Source organism: Capra hircus, chromosome 21 (assembly GCF_001704415.2).
Source record: "Capra hircus breed San Clemente chromosome 21, ASM170441v1, whole genome shotgun sequence".
NCBI classification, from domain to species: domain Eukaryota; kingdom Metazoa; phylum Chordata; class Mammalia; order Artiodactyla; family Bovidae; genus Capra; species Capra hircus.
The window spans coordinates 32,646,536-32,664,188 of NC_030828.1; the positions used below are offsets into that span (position 1 = coordinate 32,646,536).

Consider the following 17,653-nt stretch of genomic DNA (forward strand, 5'->3'; position numbering starts at 1 on the left):
AGTTTTATTTGCAAAGAGTCTTCTGGCTGTCTCTAGAGGCTTTCCCCTAACCATGAAGAGTTTGAGGACATGAGGTCTTAGTCTGTCTTTGGGGGAGCCATCTGTTTCCACACTCCAGTGGGGAGAGGACTCTGGTCCCCTCTGTCCATCTGATGCTGCCATTGCTTCTCACTGCCACAAGGTGTCACTGTTGAACATGGCCTGGTACAACCTTGCACTGATGTTCTTTCTTCCTGCCAGGTATATTGATGCCACACTCCTAGAAAGGTGCTCCATACTCGGACTCCTAAGGCCATAAGTTCGTAGGGTTCTGCTCTTTCAGTTTCCATACTCTGCCACCACCCATCCTACCATCTGGCTGTGGGAGCCCCGCACCAGAGCCAGTTCTGTGTCAATGTCCTAGAGACAGAACCTTCTCTCCCCAAGGACCACCCCTCTTGGACAGGGCAAAACACAGAGCATCTGGTTGGGTGCCCCATCCCTGAGCAATGAGCCTATCTGCCTCAGTGACTCCAAGGTGTTTTGCTCTACTTGGGGGACACAGCAAGGGATTCTCAGGTGCCCATTATTCCAGGGGAGGAATCCTCTGTATTCCAAGGTGGTTTTTCTGGCACCTCTCACCTAAGGAAAGAGGGGAGACATACAAGAATTTAGGCTGAATCTCTAGGAAAGCATCTTGCCATGTGACAGGTCTGCGTGGGCAGGGACCACATCTGATTCACATCAGGGTCCCCTGAGCCCATCCAGGCCTGGTTCAGAAATCACTTTGGGGAGGGTTTGGGGGATGAGTAAAGAGCTGGCAGGAAAGAGAGGGGAGTGGTCTGAGAAGCGCTTGTCCTAGGCCCTCAGCTCGGGGGACCCCAAGTGTGGGGAGCCAGTTACGCTTTTACCGCAGAAGTACTGGTTGCAATCTGCTTCCTTTCCCACCGTGTCTCCTCAGGTCCGACTTCTCCTGGGCCAGGAGGAGGTGAGGGTGCAGACCCCGGCAGAGACGCTGCTGAGCGACTCTGTCCCGCACATCGCGGAGCTGACCGTGTCAGACGGCTGGGCCTTGCTGTCAGTCGACGGGCTCCTGAATGCCTCAGCCCCAGTCCAGGGCGCTACCCTGGAGGTCCCCTATGGGCTCTTCCTGGGGGGCACGGGGAGCCTTGACCTACCCTACCTGACGAGAGCCAGCCGATCCCTGCGGGGTTGCCTCCACACGGCCACCCTCAATGGCCGCAGCCTCCTTCGGCCGCTGACGGCGGATGTGCCTGAGGGCTGTGCCGAGGAGTTCTCTGCTGGTGACGACGTGGCCATGGGCTTCTCTGGGCCCTACTCGCTGGCTGCCTTCCCTGCCTGGGGCACTCGGGATGAAGGCACCCTGGAGTTTACACTCACTACACGGAGCCAGAAGGCGCCCCTGGCCTTCCAAGCTGGGGGCCGGCAGGGGGACTTCATCTATGTGGACATATTTGAGGGCCACTTGCGGGCTGTGGTGGAGAAGGGCCAGGGCACTGTGCTGCTCCACAACAGCGTGCCTGTGGCCGACGGGCAGCCCCACGAGGTCAGCGTCCACGTGGATGCTCACCAGCTGGAAATCTCTGTGGACCAGTACCCCACACGGACTTCCAACCGTGGGGTCCTCAGCTACCTGGAGCCACGAGGCAATCTCCTCCTTGGGGGGCTGGATGCTGAGGCCTCTCGCCACCTCCAGGAGCACCGCCTGGGCCTGGCTGTCAACGTCTCCCTCCTGGGCTGCATGGAGGATCTCAGTATCAACAGTCAGAGGCAGGGGCTCCGGGAAGCCTGGCTGACCCGCAACATGGCAGCCGGCTGCAGGCTGGAGGAAGATGAGTACGAGGAGGACGCCTACGGCCCATACGAAGCTTTCTCCACCCTGGCGCCTGAGGTGTGGTCGGCCATGGAGCTGCCCGAGCCCTGCGTGCCAGAACAGGGGCTGCCTCCAGTCTTTGCCAATTTCACCCAGCTGCTGACCGTCAGCCCGCTGGTGGTGGCTGAGGGCGGTACAGCCTGGCTGGAGTGGCGGCACGTGCAGCCCACACTGGACCTGAATGAGGCTGAGCTGCGCAAGTCCCAGGTACTGTTCAGCGTGAGCCGCGGGGCCCGCCACGGCGAGCTGGAGCTCGACATTCCGGGCGCCCAGGCACGGAAGATGTTCACCCTTCTGGACGTGGTGAACCGCAAGGCCCGCTTCATCCATGATGGCTCTGAGGACCCCTCCGACCAGCTGGTCCTTGAGGTGTCAGTGACAACTCGGGGGGCCGTGCCTTCCTGCCTTCGCAGGGGCCAAACGTACATCCTGCCCATTCAGGTGAACCCTGTCAATGACCCACCTCGCGTCATCTTCCCGCACGGCAGCCTCATGGTGATCCTGGAGCACACTCAGAAGCCCCTGGGGCCAGAGGTCTTCCAGGCCTACGACCCAGACTCCGTCTGTGAGGGCCTCACCTTCCAGCTCCTCGGTGCCCCTGCCAGCCTACCCGTGGAGCGCCAAGACCAGCCCGGGGAGCCAGCAACCGAGTTTTCCTGCCGGGAGCTGGAGGCAGGCAGCCTAGTCTACGTCCATCGCGGCGGGCCCGCCCCAGACCTGACATTCCGGGTCAGCGATGGGCTGCAAGCCAGCCCCCCAGTCACGCTGAAGGTGGTGGCCGTCAGGCCAGCCATTCAAGTCCTCCACAACACGGGGCTGCACCTGGCCCAGGGCTCCGCTGCACCTATCTTGCCCGCCAACCTGTCGGTGGAGACCAATGCCGTGGGGCAGGATGTGAGCGTGCTGTTCCGAGTCACCGGGGCCCTGCAGTCGGGGGAGCTGCAGAAGCAGGGGGCAGGCGGGGCAGAGGGCACCGAGTGGCGATCTACACGGGCCTTCCACCAGCGGGACGTGGAGCAGGGCCGCATAAGGTACCTGAGCACCGACCCGCAGCACCACGCCGAGGACACAGTGGAGAGCGTGGCCCTAGAGGTGCAGGTGGGCCAGGAGGCCCTGAGCAATCTGACCTTCCCAGTGACGGTCCAGAGAGCCACAGTGCGGCTGCTGCGACTGGAGCCGCTGCACACCCAGAACACCCAGCAGGAGGCCCTCACCACAGCCCACCTGGAAGCCACCCTGGAGGAGGCAGGCCCGAGCCCCACCACTTTCCACTATGAGGTGGTCCAGGCCCCCAGGAAGGGCAATCTTCAACTTCAGGGCACGCGGCTGTCAGATGGCCAGAGCTTCACCCAGGACGACCTGCGGGCTGGCCGGGTGACTTATGGGGCCACAGCTCGTGCCTCAGAGGCAGTCGAGGACGCCTTCCGTTTCCGCGTCACAGCCCCGCCGCACTTCTCCCCGCTGTACACCTTCCCCATCCACATTGGCGGTGACCCGGATGCCCCCGTCCTCACCAATGTCCTCCTCTCGGTGCCCGAGGGCGGGGAGGGCATCCTCTCTGCTGACCATCTCTTCGTCAAGAGTCTCAACAGCGCCAGCTACCTCTATGAGGTCATGGAGCGACCCCGCCATGGCAGGTTGGTGTGGCGAGATGCACAGGACGAGGCCACCGTGGTGACCTCCTTCACCAACGAGGACCTGCTGCACGGCCGGCTGGTCTACCAGCACGACAACTCCGAGACCACGGAAGATGACATCCCCTTTGTGGCTACCCGCCAGGGCGAGGGCAGCAGTGACATGGCCTGGGAGGAGGTACGGGGTGTCTTCCGCGTGGCCATCCAGCCCGTGAACGATCATGCTCCTGTGCAGACCATCAGCCGCATCTTCCACGTGGCTCGTGGCGGGCAGCGGCTGCTGACCACGGACGATGTGGCCTTCAGCGACGCCGACTCTGGCTTTGCAGATGCTCAGCTGGTGCTGACCCGCAAGGACCTCCTCTTCGGCAGTATCGTGGCTGTGGACGAGCCCTCTCGGCCCATATACCGCTTCACCCAGGAGGATCTCAGGAACCGGCGGGTCCTGTTTGTGCACTCGGGGGCCGACCGCGGCTGGATCCAGCTGCAGGTGTCCGACGGGCAGCACCAGGCCACCGCGCTGCTCGAAGTGCAGGCCTCGGAGCCCTACCTCCGCGTGGCCAATGGCTCCAGCCTGGTGGTCCCTCAAGGAGGCCAGGGCACCATTGACACAGACGTGCTCCCCCTGGACACCAATCTAGATATCCGCAGTGGAGAGGAGGTCCACTACCAGGTCACAGCCGGTCCACGCTGGGGGCAGCTGCTCCGGGCCGGCCAGCCTGTCACCAGCTTCACCCAGCAGGACCTGCTGGAGAAGGCCATTCTCTACAACCACAATGGCAGCCTCAGTCCCCGTGATACCCTGGCCTTTTCTGTGGAGGCAGGGCCTGTGCACACGGAAGCCACCCTGCAAGTGGCCATTGCCGTCGAGGGGCCAGTGGCCCCCCTGCACCTGGTCCGGCACAAGAAGATCTATGTCTTCCAGGGAGAGGCAGCTGAGATCAGAAGGGACCTGCTGGAGGTAAAGGGCTGGGGGCCTGAGCAGGGGTCTGGGCCGGGTAAATGGGGCCCCTAACCTGAGCAGTCATGCCAGGCATGCTTGCTTGGATGGTTTGGGGTGTGACCAGGTGTGTGTATGTGCCTTGGGTGTGCACCTGTGCATCTGTATGTTGTGTGCCTGAGGGTTTCTGGGCAGTGTTTTGTATGCACGGCTGCCTGTGGGTTGCATATTCCTCCACATGTCACATGCACACATGTACACGCTGTGGCCGACATGCAGATTCCTGGGCTCTACCCAGACCACAGACCCTGATTTGGAGCCTGAGAATATGCACTCTAATAGGAGTGGGCTGTCTGAAGGGTTTTGATGGGTGCGGACTTTGAGGATTACAGGCCTTAGAGGCAGGTTTGGCTCCCCCCTACACCCACCCCGTCAGCCAGATCCTGCATCCTCAGTTCTTTTCCTGGACCTCAGACCAGGCCTTGAGGGCTGCTGACCACCCAGGAACCTCACTGAGCAACCACAGGCCATCCGGTAGGTCCACTGCCTTGCTGTGTGATCTCACACCAGTCACTTGCCCTCTCTGGGCTTATTCTTCTACTGAGAGTAAGCTGCTAGCTTCTGAGCCTCTTGTGGTTGTTGAAGCTGTTGAGACTTCGGGGCAGATGGTGACTAAACATGTCTGGTGGCTGGAAGTCTTTGCCCAGGAGAAGGCAGCTTTGAAGAGCTAGGCTTTGAAGAGTCTGGGGTTTAACAGCAGAGAGCAGGGGGACAATCTTCCAGGCAGAAGGACAGAATAAGACATGTGAGCTTGGGGTGGTGTGTAGCCTGTTGTGGCTGGGTCATCAGATGAGGGAGCATCTTCCCTCCAGGCCCTGGACTGGCCTCGGGTCTGCCAGCTCCATAGAGCCCCGTAGTATAGGAATCCAGGTCGCTCAGAAGGATGGGGCGCCCTCTGGTGGCATCAGCATGTTACGGGTAGTCAGTGTGTGTGTCCGTGTGTGACATACATGTGTCTGGGTGCACACATTGGCGTGTGGTAAGACTGTATGTCCGTGTCAGTGAACCTGAGGCCGTGTGGTTGTATAATCTCGGCGAGAGTGTGTGTGTGTTTCAGAGGCCTCAACAGGCTCCCCCTGTGACTCCTCTGATAACCAGGCAGCCCAGGAGGCTGTGCCACCAGCGGACATTGTGTTCTCAGTGAAGACCCCGCCGAGCGCCGGCTACCTGGTGATGCTGTCCCCCGGCGCCGTGGCAGCTGAGCCGCCCAGCCTGGACCCCGTGCACCGTTTCTCCCAGGAGGCAGTGGATGCGGGCAGGGTCCTGTACCTGCACTCCCGCCCTGAGGTCTGGAGCGACACCTTCTCCCTGGATGTGTCCTCAGGCCTGGGTGCTCCCCTCGAGGGCGTCCGCCTGGAGCTGGAGGTGCTGCCGTCCGCCATCCCCCTGGAGGCACAGAACTTCAGTGTCCCGGAGGGCGGAGCCCGAACCCTGGCCCCGCCCCTGCTCCGCATCGCTGGGCCCTACTTCCCCACGCTGCCGGCCCTCCACCTGCAGGTGCTGGAGCCGCCCCGGCATGGGGCCCTGCAGAGAGAGGAGGGACCTCAAGATGGGAGCCTCAGCGCCTTCTCCTGGAGAGAGGTATGGTCAGGAAGGCCCAGGATGCTGCCCAGCTCTGGGGGCCAAGTCTGGGGGTGTGCAGGGAGAGGAGGCAGGAGCCCGCATTTACGGAGCACCTCATCTCACCCTCCTTCACCAGCAGAGAGAAATGAGTGTCCCCATTTCCATCATTCTTTCACTCTGGGAGAAATGACGGTCCCCTTTGCCGCCCGCAGAAACAGAGGCTCTGAAGGAGTCAGTCTCCCATACCCAAAGGCAGGGCATGAAGGGTGCTGGGCCTGAGACCCACCAGGGGACTCAGGCCTGCCGGGGCCTGACCTCCGGCCCGGGGCCTGCCCGCAGGTGGAACAGCAGCTGATCCGCTACGTGCATGATGGGAGTGAGACGCTGGCAGACAGTTTTGTCCTGGTGGCCAACGCCTCAGAGATGGACCGCCAGAGCCACCCCGTGGTCCTCACCATCACCATCCTGCCTGTCAACGACCAGCCCCCCATCCTCACCACAAACACAGGCCTGCAGGTGAGAGCGTCTAGGACCGCCTCCCGCTGTCCCTGTCCCCACCAGAGGGGCCCAGCACCAAGCTCCCCTGCTGTGAGCCTCACTTTCCTCCTCTGTAATATGGGGATCCTGCCCCATGCCGCCCTAGGTTATTGGGAGGAGAGAAGAGCTACTGCACCGGAAGTAGAACACAGGTGTGAGGCTCTGTAATTGGCCACTTACAAGTGCAGCAGACAGCCTTGTGAATGGACATGCTTCCCATTGCTCCCTGGACTCACCCTCAGCAGGAAGCTTTTGCTCTGGCTCAGCACCAGGACTCCTGAAGAAAACTGTTTCAGACCCTTAGGGGTGGACTCCAACTGCTCCCCACTTCCACCCCCAGCAAGTGCAGGCCACAGCTGGACCCCCCAATCCCCTGACTCTTACACTACTGCAGGGTAGTGGGGTCCCCATCTAGCAGAGGTGAAGGCTGAGGCCCAGACAGGTGACAGGACTTCTCCAGGGTCACAGGGGAAGTGACCCTGATGGAAAAGAGTGTGGCTTGACCAGGGCCACACAGCAGGATAGTGAACGGGCAGGGCGCTGAAAGCTGACCTCTAGGGTATAGCCTCTGGCTCAGCAGCAGCTATGGAAGGTTTCAGAAGAGGGCTGATGTGGGCTGTCTGTGGCATGAGAATCTTTGGTGTATAGGATGTGCCTGTGGGGAACAGCCTGGTGCCGGGGAGGCCTGCAGAGGGTAGGTTTCAGGCAGAGGGCTGCCAGACCACAGTCAGATGGTGCTGTGTGCCATTTCGCCACCAGGTGGTGCTGTCCACTGTGTTTGTACCAGGAGCCCTGTGCTAAGGCAAGGTCTATACATTATGGCCCTCCTTCCAGACCTCTGGCTGAGGTCAGCCTTGGGCTGGGAGAGGGAATCCCAGAGTGCTTGGTTTTCTAGGAACCCCCTCTCCAATACTGCTTATAAGTTGCTGACCCAATAGGACCTTCGGAATGGGATCCTGTTGTGCTGACAGGAGAGAGGCTTGTGGGTTCTCCCCTCCCCTCTGAGCGTGGGGAGGGGCTGCCTGCTCCCAGGAAGCCTTCGCCCACCTGGCTGGGGCCTCGTGATTGCACTGGGAGCACCTGGGCCCCCATCAGGTGCTGCAAGGCAGCGGCCTGGCACCAGCCTCTCCAGCTCACCAAGCCTCCCTCCCCATCCCTCACCCGGAAGAGGAGCCTAATCCTAAGTATCCTGATCTGATTCCCATCTTGTGCCCCTGCCCAGATTCACCATGGAGGGTCTGAAGGGAGACCCCTGCCCTGCCAGTGAACCACAGAGGCGGCACTGTGGGTCAGGGTTGGGAGACTCTGAGGGGTGAAAGCTGGGGGCTTCCTGGGGTAGGGGTACATGAGCTGGCCTTGAGGTACAAGCTGGACTAGGGCAGATGGAGCCCTAGGGAGCCTGGGCGTGGGAACCTTGGGCCCACAGGGGAAAGTGAATGGGGTGGAGGGCCCCTTTGTGTGGGGGAGCCCCGGATGGCAGTGCGGTTGGAGCCCTGATGATGCCCCCAGGCCAGGGGGGAATGAAGTGGGTAGGCTTGGTGGGATCATATCCCTCACAGGCCTGTATCCCCAGATGTGGGAGGGGGCCACGGTGCCCATCCCAGCGGAGGCCCTTAGGGGCACAGACAGAGACTCTGGACCCGAGGACCTGGTCTACACCCTGGAGCAGCCCAGCAACGGCCGGGTGGTGCTGAGTACGGCGCCGGGCATCGAAACCCACAGCTTCACCCAGGCCCAGCTCGACGGCGGGCTCGTGCTGTTCTCACACAGAGGTGGGCGCCAAGGGGTGGGGGTGCCCTGAGGCTGGGTGCCGGTGCGGGCCGGCGAGGCTCAAGTCCCCTCCTGTCCCAGGAGCCCTGGACGGAGGCTTCCGCTTCAGCCTGTCTGACGGCGAGCACAGCTCCGCGGGACACTTCTTCCGGGTGATGGCCCAGAAGCAGCTGCTCCTCTCCCTGGAGGGCAGCCGGACGCTGACCGTCTGCCCAGGTGGGTGAGCCACGCCAGGGCCCTTCTGCCTCCCCTGCGGCCGCGGGTCTGGCCCTGGCTCCTGGTCAGAGTCCAACAGTCCCCCTTGGCCTCTCGCAGGGTCCGTCCAGCCGCTCAGCAGCCAGAGCCTGAGAGCCAGTTCCAGTTCGGGCACTGACCCCCACCACCTGCTCTACCGGGTGTTGCGGGGCCCCCAGCTTGGCCGGCTCTTCCACACCCAGCAGGGCAGCACCGGGGAGGCCCTGGAGAACTTCACTCAGGCAGAGGTAAGGGCCACTCTCTTCAGCCACTCAAGCCTTAGACTCCATCCAGTCTAAGGCCCACTGTCCCCTTGGACACACTTGTGGACACGGGTACCAGCTCCAGCCTCCCTGGGCCCGCCATAGTCCAGGCCCTGCATGCCCCACCCTCCAGAAGCCGCCAGGCTGGGGGATGGGGGAGGGATGGGGCTTAGTGTTCCAGGAAAAGGAAGAAGGATGCAAGAGACCAGGGCTCTAGGGGCCCAGAGCAGGGATCAGGTTCTCAGACTTGGCTTCCAGGAGGAACTGCACTTGGACCCTAGGGGATAAGGGGACACTAGACACCCCAGTGGCTGGTGGGGGACAGTGTTTGGTTTAGGGGGGGATAGAGTTTGGGATGAAGGCAGCTGGTTGGCTTGTGGGCAGAGATGTGAGCCTGGGACTCAGGTGAAGAGCCAGAAAGAAGCAGGGTGGGTCCTGAAGCAGACGAGTGGACACAAGCAGCTGAGTAAGTCGAGCTGGGGGTGAAGCTGCCATCCATGCTTCAGGGCAGCTTCAGGACACAACTGCCCCCGAGCAGAGGCCCCCAGTGAAAGCTAGGACTCTCAGCCACGGGAAGAGGCAGACCACCAGGCTGCTTCTGTTGGGGTCCCAGAGTGCTCTGTGCTACCTGGGCCAATGGGGCCAGCAGCCATCGTTTTAATTTAGGTCCCTGTAAGTGCATTAGGCGCCCAGCATTCCAGGGCAGCCTTGGCTCGCCCTGAAGGCTCTCCCTGTGGTGGCAGGGGGTGGTGGGGGGAATGTCTTCCATGTGAGGGCAGGAAGGAACTTTTATGAGGGTGGGAAGAGGTTCTCAGTTCTCTCACATCACCGTCCCCCAGGCTGGAGTTCTCTGTGCTCCCAGCATCTGCTGTGGCCCCGCTTCCCAGCCCTCCCCACAATTAAATATTCAGCAGGCCAGCTGTGCACCCTGAATCCCTGGGATGCTGAGGGAGGAGGGTGGAGCAGGAGGAGGACTTCAGGCCCCTCCCCAACCCTGCGGACTAGATTGAATGGCCACCAGGGGGCCAGGCTGGCAGCGCCACCCAGGGAAGCTGGAGGAGGCCTTGAGGCAGACACACCCTTCCCTTGGTGAAGGGGGCAGGGCAGAACTGGGTGGGATCCGACAGCGCCATGGTGGCACAGGACTCTGAGCTGGGGGCGGTGGAGAGGAGACAGGGACCAGGTGTCTCCATTCTGCAGATAAGGAAACTGAGGCTTATAGAGGTCAAGGGACTTTATTCAGATCCCGTGGCTAGTGAGAAGCCATCCCGGGGCTGTGCCTTCAGATTGCTAGTCCTAGATTCTTTCAGCAAAGGACGCTGCTGGTTCCCAGAGGTCAGGGACCCCTTCCTACCTCGCCTGTGACTTGCCTCATCCCCAGCTGGACAGCCCCCCGACCCACAAGCACCTCGTGTACCCAGACTCCAGCTCCTGAGGGTCTCTGTTTCCTTCCTGCTCATTGGTCAGCCCCGGGCCAGAGGTCACAGCTGGCAGTCCTTGTGGACCACAGCTGGCCCACAGATGTGTTTTATTTGGCTTGCGCATGCATTTAATGGTTTTAGATTAGTGGTCAAGATATAACCTTTGGGGTATTTCACCCACATGCAACCTGATTTCCAGTTTCTTAAAAAGCTTCTGTTCCCCTCTCCCGGCCAGCCTCTGAAGAGCACCTCCAGCTCTGCTCCCCCTCCTGACCGGGCAGGGTGCCCCACTTCACCACAACCCTGGTGCAACAGTGAGATGGAAGCCTAGACCCTCCCACACTGTGACCCCAGTCGGCTTCCTTCTCATTATTGCACAAGTCCTGTTTTTCCACGAGAAGGAAAATAGTTCCCTGTGTCTCCTAAAAGGGGAAAACAAAAGATAAGCCAAGAGGACACATTGGGATTAGAAGAGGAGGGAGTGGATTTCTTGATGGAAGTGGAGACTATTCCTTGGTGTTTAACACGCAGCTGGCCCTAGAGAATAGCAGGCGTGGCTGGAGTGGAGAGGGAGGAGGTGAGGTCGCAGGTAACAGGTCACACAGGGTCTCTGAAGCCAAAGGGTGGTGAGCCATTGCACTGTCTGAGCAAAACTGACAGAACCCAACTTACATTTTTAAAGGCTCACCCTGACTTCTGTGTTAGAACCCACCTGCAAATACAGGAGACCTAAGAGATGCAGGTTCGATCCCTGGGTCAGAAAGATCCCCCGGAGGAGGGCCTGGCAACCCACTCCTGTATCCTTGCCTGGAGAATCCCCGTGGACAGAGGAGCCTGGCGGTCTAGGGTCATAAGGTTGCAAAGAGTTGGACACAATTGAAGTGACTTAGCACGCATGTGTGGGGGCCAGAGAGAGAGCCAGTACACAGTTAGGAGGCTCCAGCAATGATCCAGGCCAGAGATGACACTGTAAGAGAGGCAGCGAGGAATCAGGGGTGACTCAGGGTCTGGGGACCCGAGCCACAGGACGAACAGAGACATGCCCTCCGCAGTGGGAAGGCTGGGAGAGGCAGAGCAGGTCAGAGGTCGTCTTGGATACACTGAGTTTGAGATGTCCTGCAGACATCCCAGTGGAGCTGCCAAGGAAGCAGGTAGCTATGAGCCTGGAGTTCAGGAGAGTGAAGCCTGGGGTTGGAGAGACAAATAAAGGGGTCGTCTCATGGCTGGTGTCTGAGGATGTGAGACCCAGTGAGAGCGCATGGGTAGTGCCTGTAGGCAGAGTGTCAAGGCCAAACCACAGACATGGGGCGGGCGGGTGGGGAAGGGGTGGGCCCAGTAGAAGAGTCTGTGAAGAAGCAGCTAGTGAGGCTGGAGGTCAACTGAGGGAGCAGAACCGCTCGGAAGCCATCGGGTGGGCCGGAGGAAGGAGCGCTCACTTGTGTCCAGTGCTGCTGAGAACTGGCCTCTGGATTCAGTGACATGGAGGCCATGGTCCCCTTGGCAACAGCAGGAACCAAAGTCTGGGGAGAGTGTGCTCAAGGCTGCATCGGGGAAGAGTATAGACTATTCCTTCTGGCTTTTTGCTGCAAAGAGCCTAAAAGGAGGAAGAACATCTGTTGGTGTAAAAAGTAAAGTCGGGAGAAGTTTATTCTTTAAGATGGGTGGATAGCATAGTTACCTAACGATGGGACTGATCCGTTTGGGGGGACACTGACGCCGTGGGAAAAAGATGGGCATTGGTAGAAGCGGTGGCTTCAGCAGGGAAGAGGGACAGGGATTTCATGCAAAAGAGGACCACGCTGCTGTGGAGAGAAGCACAGATCGAGTACTGCCTTCCCAGGGGCTCCGAGAGATGAGGTGGCAGAGCTGGGATTTGACAGAGGCGTCCGGATCCAGAGCCTAGCTCTTCACTGTCGTGTGACTGTTTTATGGCGACGCCCTGAGCTGATGAAGGAGACATAGAGCGAGGCACACTGGGGAGAGCCGCGAGGGTGGCCGGGCTCTGGGCGTCTGCCAGGGAGACCCCAGTCCCCGGTACCGGTGCCAGCCTCGGAGGGGGTCCCAGGCCCTGCAGGATCTCATCCAACCAGTGGGGTGTCCCTGCAGGTATATGCTGGGAACGTTCTATATGAGCACGAGATGCCCTCCGAGCCCTTCTGGGAGGCCCATGATGCCCTGGAGCTCCAGCTGTCCTCACCCCCTGCCCCCGACATGGTCGCCACCCTTGCCGTGACCGTGACTTTCGAGGCTGCCTGTCCCCAGCGCCCCAGCCGCCTCTGGAGGAACAAAGGTAAACAGCATGATGGGCTGGCAAATTTGGGGGTGGGGGGCACATGGCCAAAGGTCAGCAGCTCATGTCAGCTCTGAGGACCTGGTACATTACAGGGAGGATGGGCAGGTGGGGTCAGCAGGGGGCGTATCCCCCTGGGACCCAGAGCCCTGGGCTGGGGTGCCTGGTCTGAGTGGGGAGGGACAACCTGGCCTTGAAGACTCTGGTCTGAAGGTCCTCAGCTCTCCCTTCGGTGGACGGGACCTTCACAGCCTGTGTCCCGTCCCCAGGTCTCTGGGTCTCCGAAGGCCAGAGGGCCGAGATCACCACTGCAGCCCTTGACGCTGCCAACCTGCTGGCCAGCGTCCCATCGCCCCGACGCCTGGAGCATGACGTGCTTTTCCAGATCACGCAGTTCCCCACGCGGGGCCAGCTGTTGGTGTCCGAGGAGCCCCTCCACGCCGGGCAGCCCCACTTCCTGCAGTCTGAACTGGCCGCAGGGCAGCTGGTGTACGCCCACGGCGGCGGGGGCACCCAGCAGGATGGCTTCCGCTTCCGTGCCCACCTCCAGGGGCCGGCGGCGGCCTCCGTGGCGGGACCCCAGACCTCAGAGGCCTTCGCCATCACGGTGCGCGATGTGAATGAGCGGCCACCGCAGCCTCAGGCCTCCGTCCCGCTCCGGCTCACCCGGGGCTCCCGTAGCCCTGTCTCCCGGGCCCAGCTGAGCGTGGTGGACCCAGACTCCGCTCCCGGGGAGATTGAGTATGAGGTGCAGCGGGCCCCCCACAATGGCTTCCTGAGCCTGGCAGGGGCCAGCCCGGGTCCGGTGACCCGCTTCACGCAGGCTGACGTGGATGCAGGACGCCTGGTATTCGTGGCCAACGGGAGCAGCGTGGTGGGCGTGTTCCAGCTGAGCATGTCCGACGGGGCCAGCCCGCCCCTGCTCATGTCCCTTGCGGTGGACGTCCTTCCCTCAGCCATTGAGGTGCAGCTGCGGGCACCCCTGGAGGTGCCCCAAGCTTTAGGGCGCTCCTCCCTGAGCCGGCAGCAGCTCCGAGTGGTTTCCGATCGGGAAGAGCCAGACGCAGCCTACCGCCTCACCCAGGGGCCCCGTTACGGGCATCTGCTGGTGGGCGGGCAGCCTGCCACAGCCTTCAGCCAGCTCCAGGTAGACCAGGGAGACGTGGTCTTTGCCTTCACCAACTTCTCCTCCTCTCACGATCAGTTCAGCATCCTGGCACTGGCGAGGGGTGCCAACGCATCCGCCACGGTGAACGTCACTGTGAGGGCTCTGCTGCACGTGTGGACAGGTGGGCCGTGGCCCCAGGGTGCCACCCTGCGCCTGGACCCCACTGTCTTAGATGCGGGAGAGCTGGCCAACCGCACGGGCAGCGTGCCGCGTTTCCGGCTCTTGGCGGGACCCCGGCACGGCCGCGTGGTACGAGTGCCCCGGGCCAGGACAGAGCCGCGGGGCGGCCAGCTTGTGGAGCAGTTCACCCAGCAGGACCTTGAGGATGGCCGGCTAGGGCTGGAGGTGGGCAGGCCAGAGGGTGGCTCTCCTGGCCCCATGGGTGACAGTCTCACTCTGGAGCTGTGGGCAAGGGGTGTCCCTCCCGCTGTGGCCTCACTGGACTTTGCCACGGAGCCTTTCAATGCAGCCCGGACCTACAGAGTGGCTCTGCTCAGTCTGCCTGAAGCTGCTCGGACCGAAGCCGGGGAGCCAGAGAGCGGCAACCCCACGGGCGGGCCAAGCCCAGCAACCTCCAGCCCTGTGCCCCCCGAGGCCAGCAGGGGCTTCCTGGGCTTCCTAGAGGCCAACATGTTCAGCGTCATCATCCCCATCTGCCTGGTCCTCCTGCTCCTGGTGCTGATCGTGCCCCTGCTCTGCTACCTCCGCAAACGCAACAAGACAGGCAAGCACCACGTCCAGGTGCTGACCACCAAGCCCCGAAATGGCCTGGCCAGTGACGCCGAGACCTTCCGCAAGGTGGAGCCAGGGCAGGCCATCCCACTGACAGCGGTGCCTGGCCAGGGGCCCCCACCAGGGGGCCAGCCTGACCCCGAGCTACTGCAGTTCTGCCGGACAGCCAACCCTGCCCTCAAGAATGGCCAGTACTGGGTGTGAGGCCTGGCCTGGGCCCAGATGCTGATTGGGCCAGGGACAGGCTTGCTCGGGCCCCGGCCCCATTGCTCCCATACCCTGGTGCTGTCTGAGTCTCCCCAGGGCCAGAGAGTCCTGGGGATACCAGGGTGTGGAGGGTGCTGGGAGAAAGGCCCAGGGATCCAGGACCAAGTGGAGTCGAGCTGGAACCTCTCCAGCTCACTTCTGGCCAAGAGAACTGCAAGGGGCTGAGAACAGAGGCAGGCTCGGAGTCAGTCCCCTGCCCTGGAGCTAGAGTGGGTGATCAAAACTAGAGTGACCTCCTAGATGAACAGGACTCTGAGTCCTGGGTCTGTGACCTTGGGTAAGTCACACTTGACCCAGGCTGCTAAGAGGGCAAGGAGCAGAGAGGGATGGCGGGGACAGATGGGGATTCCTGGATTTTCCACTCCGTGCCAGGCCTCCCCTCATCTCTGCCCCAGGATGGGGAGGAAAACTTCTTCCCCTGGTTTTTCAGGGAGATGCTATTCCCTGGAGCAGAGGGCAGGAGGAGAGGGTCCCCCCTACTCTCTCAAAAGCATAAGCAGTGGAATCATATATCCAGGGTGCCAGGTGGGTGGGTTGCTCTGGGATGGTTTTATTTAAGGGGGATTGCAAGGAAGCTATTTAACATGGTGCTGAGCCAGCCCAGACTGATGGAGCCCCTGGAGTAAGGGATGGAGAAAGGTCTGAGGCCAGCTCACTCCCAAGGCCCCAGCTTGATGGGTGATGGCTAGGCGAGAGTGGGTCTGTGGCCCTGAAGAGGGCTGAGCTGGGGAGCATACAGGGTCTCAGGCCCTGGAGTGCTGCAATGCCTGTGCCCCTTGAGGACTGTTGGGGGTGGGGGGGTACTTGGGGGCACTGGGCTCTGTGAGGCCTGGATAAAAGGTGCTTCAGAGGTTCTGGACAGCTGTGTGTTGTTTGTCTGACCATGCACTGGGCCCCCGTCCACACTAGCCTGCACTCCCCCAGGCCTGTCACCAGGATAGATGGGACCTGAATTTCCACCTTCTGGAGCCTTTCAGATCTCCTCTGCCTCCACCTGTGTGGGCAGGTGGGCCAGTCTTTGTGGGATGGGGCGATGGTTCAGTAGAGATAAGCTAGGCCCTCTCCAAGGAGCTTGAAGAAAAGAAAGACAAAAACAAGAAACATTCAGAGCCTCAGCTGTAGATGTCTTAGCCTGAGTTTGGGGCTCCACAGCCTTGTTTCTCTGTCCACCTCTCAAGAGGTTGGAACAGCAAAGATGGGGAGAGGGGGACTTGGGGATCCCAAGGCTGGGGCACAGGGCCAGGGGCAGAGGGGGACTTGGGGATCCCAAGGCTGGGGCATGGGGAGAGGGATAGAGAAGGACCATCACAGGTGCTTCTGCTCGGTTCCCTGGAGATTTTCCCATGGAAGGTTTCTGCTGGTCTCTGCCCTTCCAACAGGGTTTCCCTAGTGGCTCAAGGGTAAAGAACCCATCTGTCAATGCAGGAGACAAGGATTCAATCCCTGGGTGGGAAGATCCCCTGGAGAAGGAAATGGCATCCTACTCCAGTATATTATTGCCTAAGCAGTCCCATCGACAGGAGCCTGGCAGGCTGCAGAGGACCTAACGAGAGGACCGAGAGTGCTTCTTTTCAAAGGCAGAGCAAGCGGCAAGTGTTCCAAAAAGTCGTCTGTCCCTGTAGCCAGAGAGAGATCTGAGACAAAGCATCCTCAGACGGTCTTTCATGAGTTGCCGAGGAGCCACCACTCTCTGGTCCTTTCCCTTCAGAGGGTCTCCCAGGGTCGTGGGCAATGGAGACAGATTCAAGGTCCCAGAGAAGAGCCCAGACCCTGGGAGCAGGTTGAAGTCCTCAGGAGAAAAACAGCGGGAAAGTGGTCTGAGCTCTGGGGGCACGTGCGAGGGCAGAGGAGGGGAGGGTAAAGGGAGGGGCATCTGGGACCTGAGCACAGCTGCACTGGGGGTGAAGGCCCTAGCCAGCCTCTGGCAGCTCAGCAGCATCACCTCTCTGCTATTCTTCACATCTGTAGCATCTGAACCAGGAATTAGGGCAAGAGAGGAGATTCCTTCCCCGCCACGCTGCTGTCCCTGGACCACCCCTCCCCACGATGCCCTTCACATCTCAGCATCCAGCCTCCTAGGACTTCCCCTACTCTCAGAAGTTTGGGGAAGGAAACCTGGAATCCTGGTAGGTCACTGCAGGAAGGGCCCCCAGAGGACCCAGGGGGACTAAGAGGGCAAGAGGCTTGTCTAGAGTCTCGCACAGCAGGCAGCCATGTGTGCGTATTAAGTCACTTCATTCTTTCTGACTCTGCGACCTTACAGACTGTAGCCCACCAGGCTCCTCTGTCCATGGGGATTCTCCAGGCAAGAATTCTGGAGTGGGTTGCCATTTCCTACTCCAGGGGATCTTTCCAACCCAGAGCTCAAACCTGTGTCTCATGTCTCCTGCATTGGGTAGACCAGAACCCTGAGCACAGCCAACTCCTCTTGCCACATTGAAAGCCTCCCCCTCATGTAAGGTGGCCAGGACCCATAAGTAGCGGCTCTGCAGAGATCCCTCTGTACCCGGAGCTCAAAGTCCTGGCTCTAGCTTCCTTTTCAAGCCTGGCCTCTCCAATCCACCCCACACCAGCCTCACCCAGGGGCCCTGCCAAGGGCGTCTCCATGCCACGCCCCTCTCTCTGGTCCGCTTCTCTCCGGAGTTCAAGGCTGCATCCTCGGGGCCCTGATATCTGGGGCCAGCCTCCACCCAGAGCAGCCAGTTTCCCTGGGAGTGTAAGTTGAGATGAAGGTGACGGACTTGCCAGGCAGGATCTGGCTCGGCTCAGGTTCCCCCTGGAGGCCTGACGACACCCTCTCTGTTCACGTGGCCCAGCCTGCCCTGCCCCCAGCGAGCTGGCACAGGCCGATACTGCTCTTGCTCCTTCAAGCCTGGGCTGGACAGTGGGCTGCCACCCAGG

At 61.0% G+C, this 17,653-nt stretch overlaps 1 protein-coding gene across 1 annotated transcript in view; it reads left to right on the plus strand.

The window, feature by feature from the left end:
- CSPG4 (chondroitin sulfate proteoglycan 4) overlaps window positions 1-15,611 on the plus strand; it is a 35,517-nt gene extending 19,906 nt beyond the window's left edge. The window contains exons 3-10 of the mRNA XM_018066268.1: window positions 941-4,468; window positions 5,606-6,088; window positions 6,410-6,586; window positions 8,181-8,379; window positions 8,459-8,593; window positions 8,693-8,859; window positions 12,402-12,585; window positions 12,855-15,611. Coding sequence (XP_017921757.1) covers window positions 941-4,468; window positions 5,606-6,088; window positions 6,410-6,586; window positions 8,181-8,379; window positions 8,459-8,593; window positions 8,693-8,859; window positions 12,402-12,585; window positions 12,855-14,689 — 6,708 coding nt within the window. The 3' untranslated portion in view covers window positions 14,690-15,611. The remainder of the gene's footprint in view (window positions 1-940; window positions 4,469-5,605; window positions 6,089-6,409; window positions 6,587-8,180; window positions 8,380-8,458; window positions 8,594-8,692; window positions 8,860-12,401; window positions 12,586-12,854) is intronic.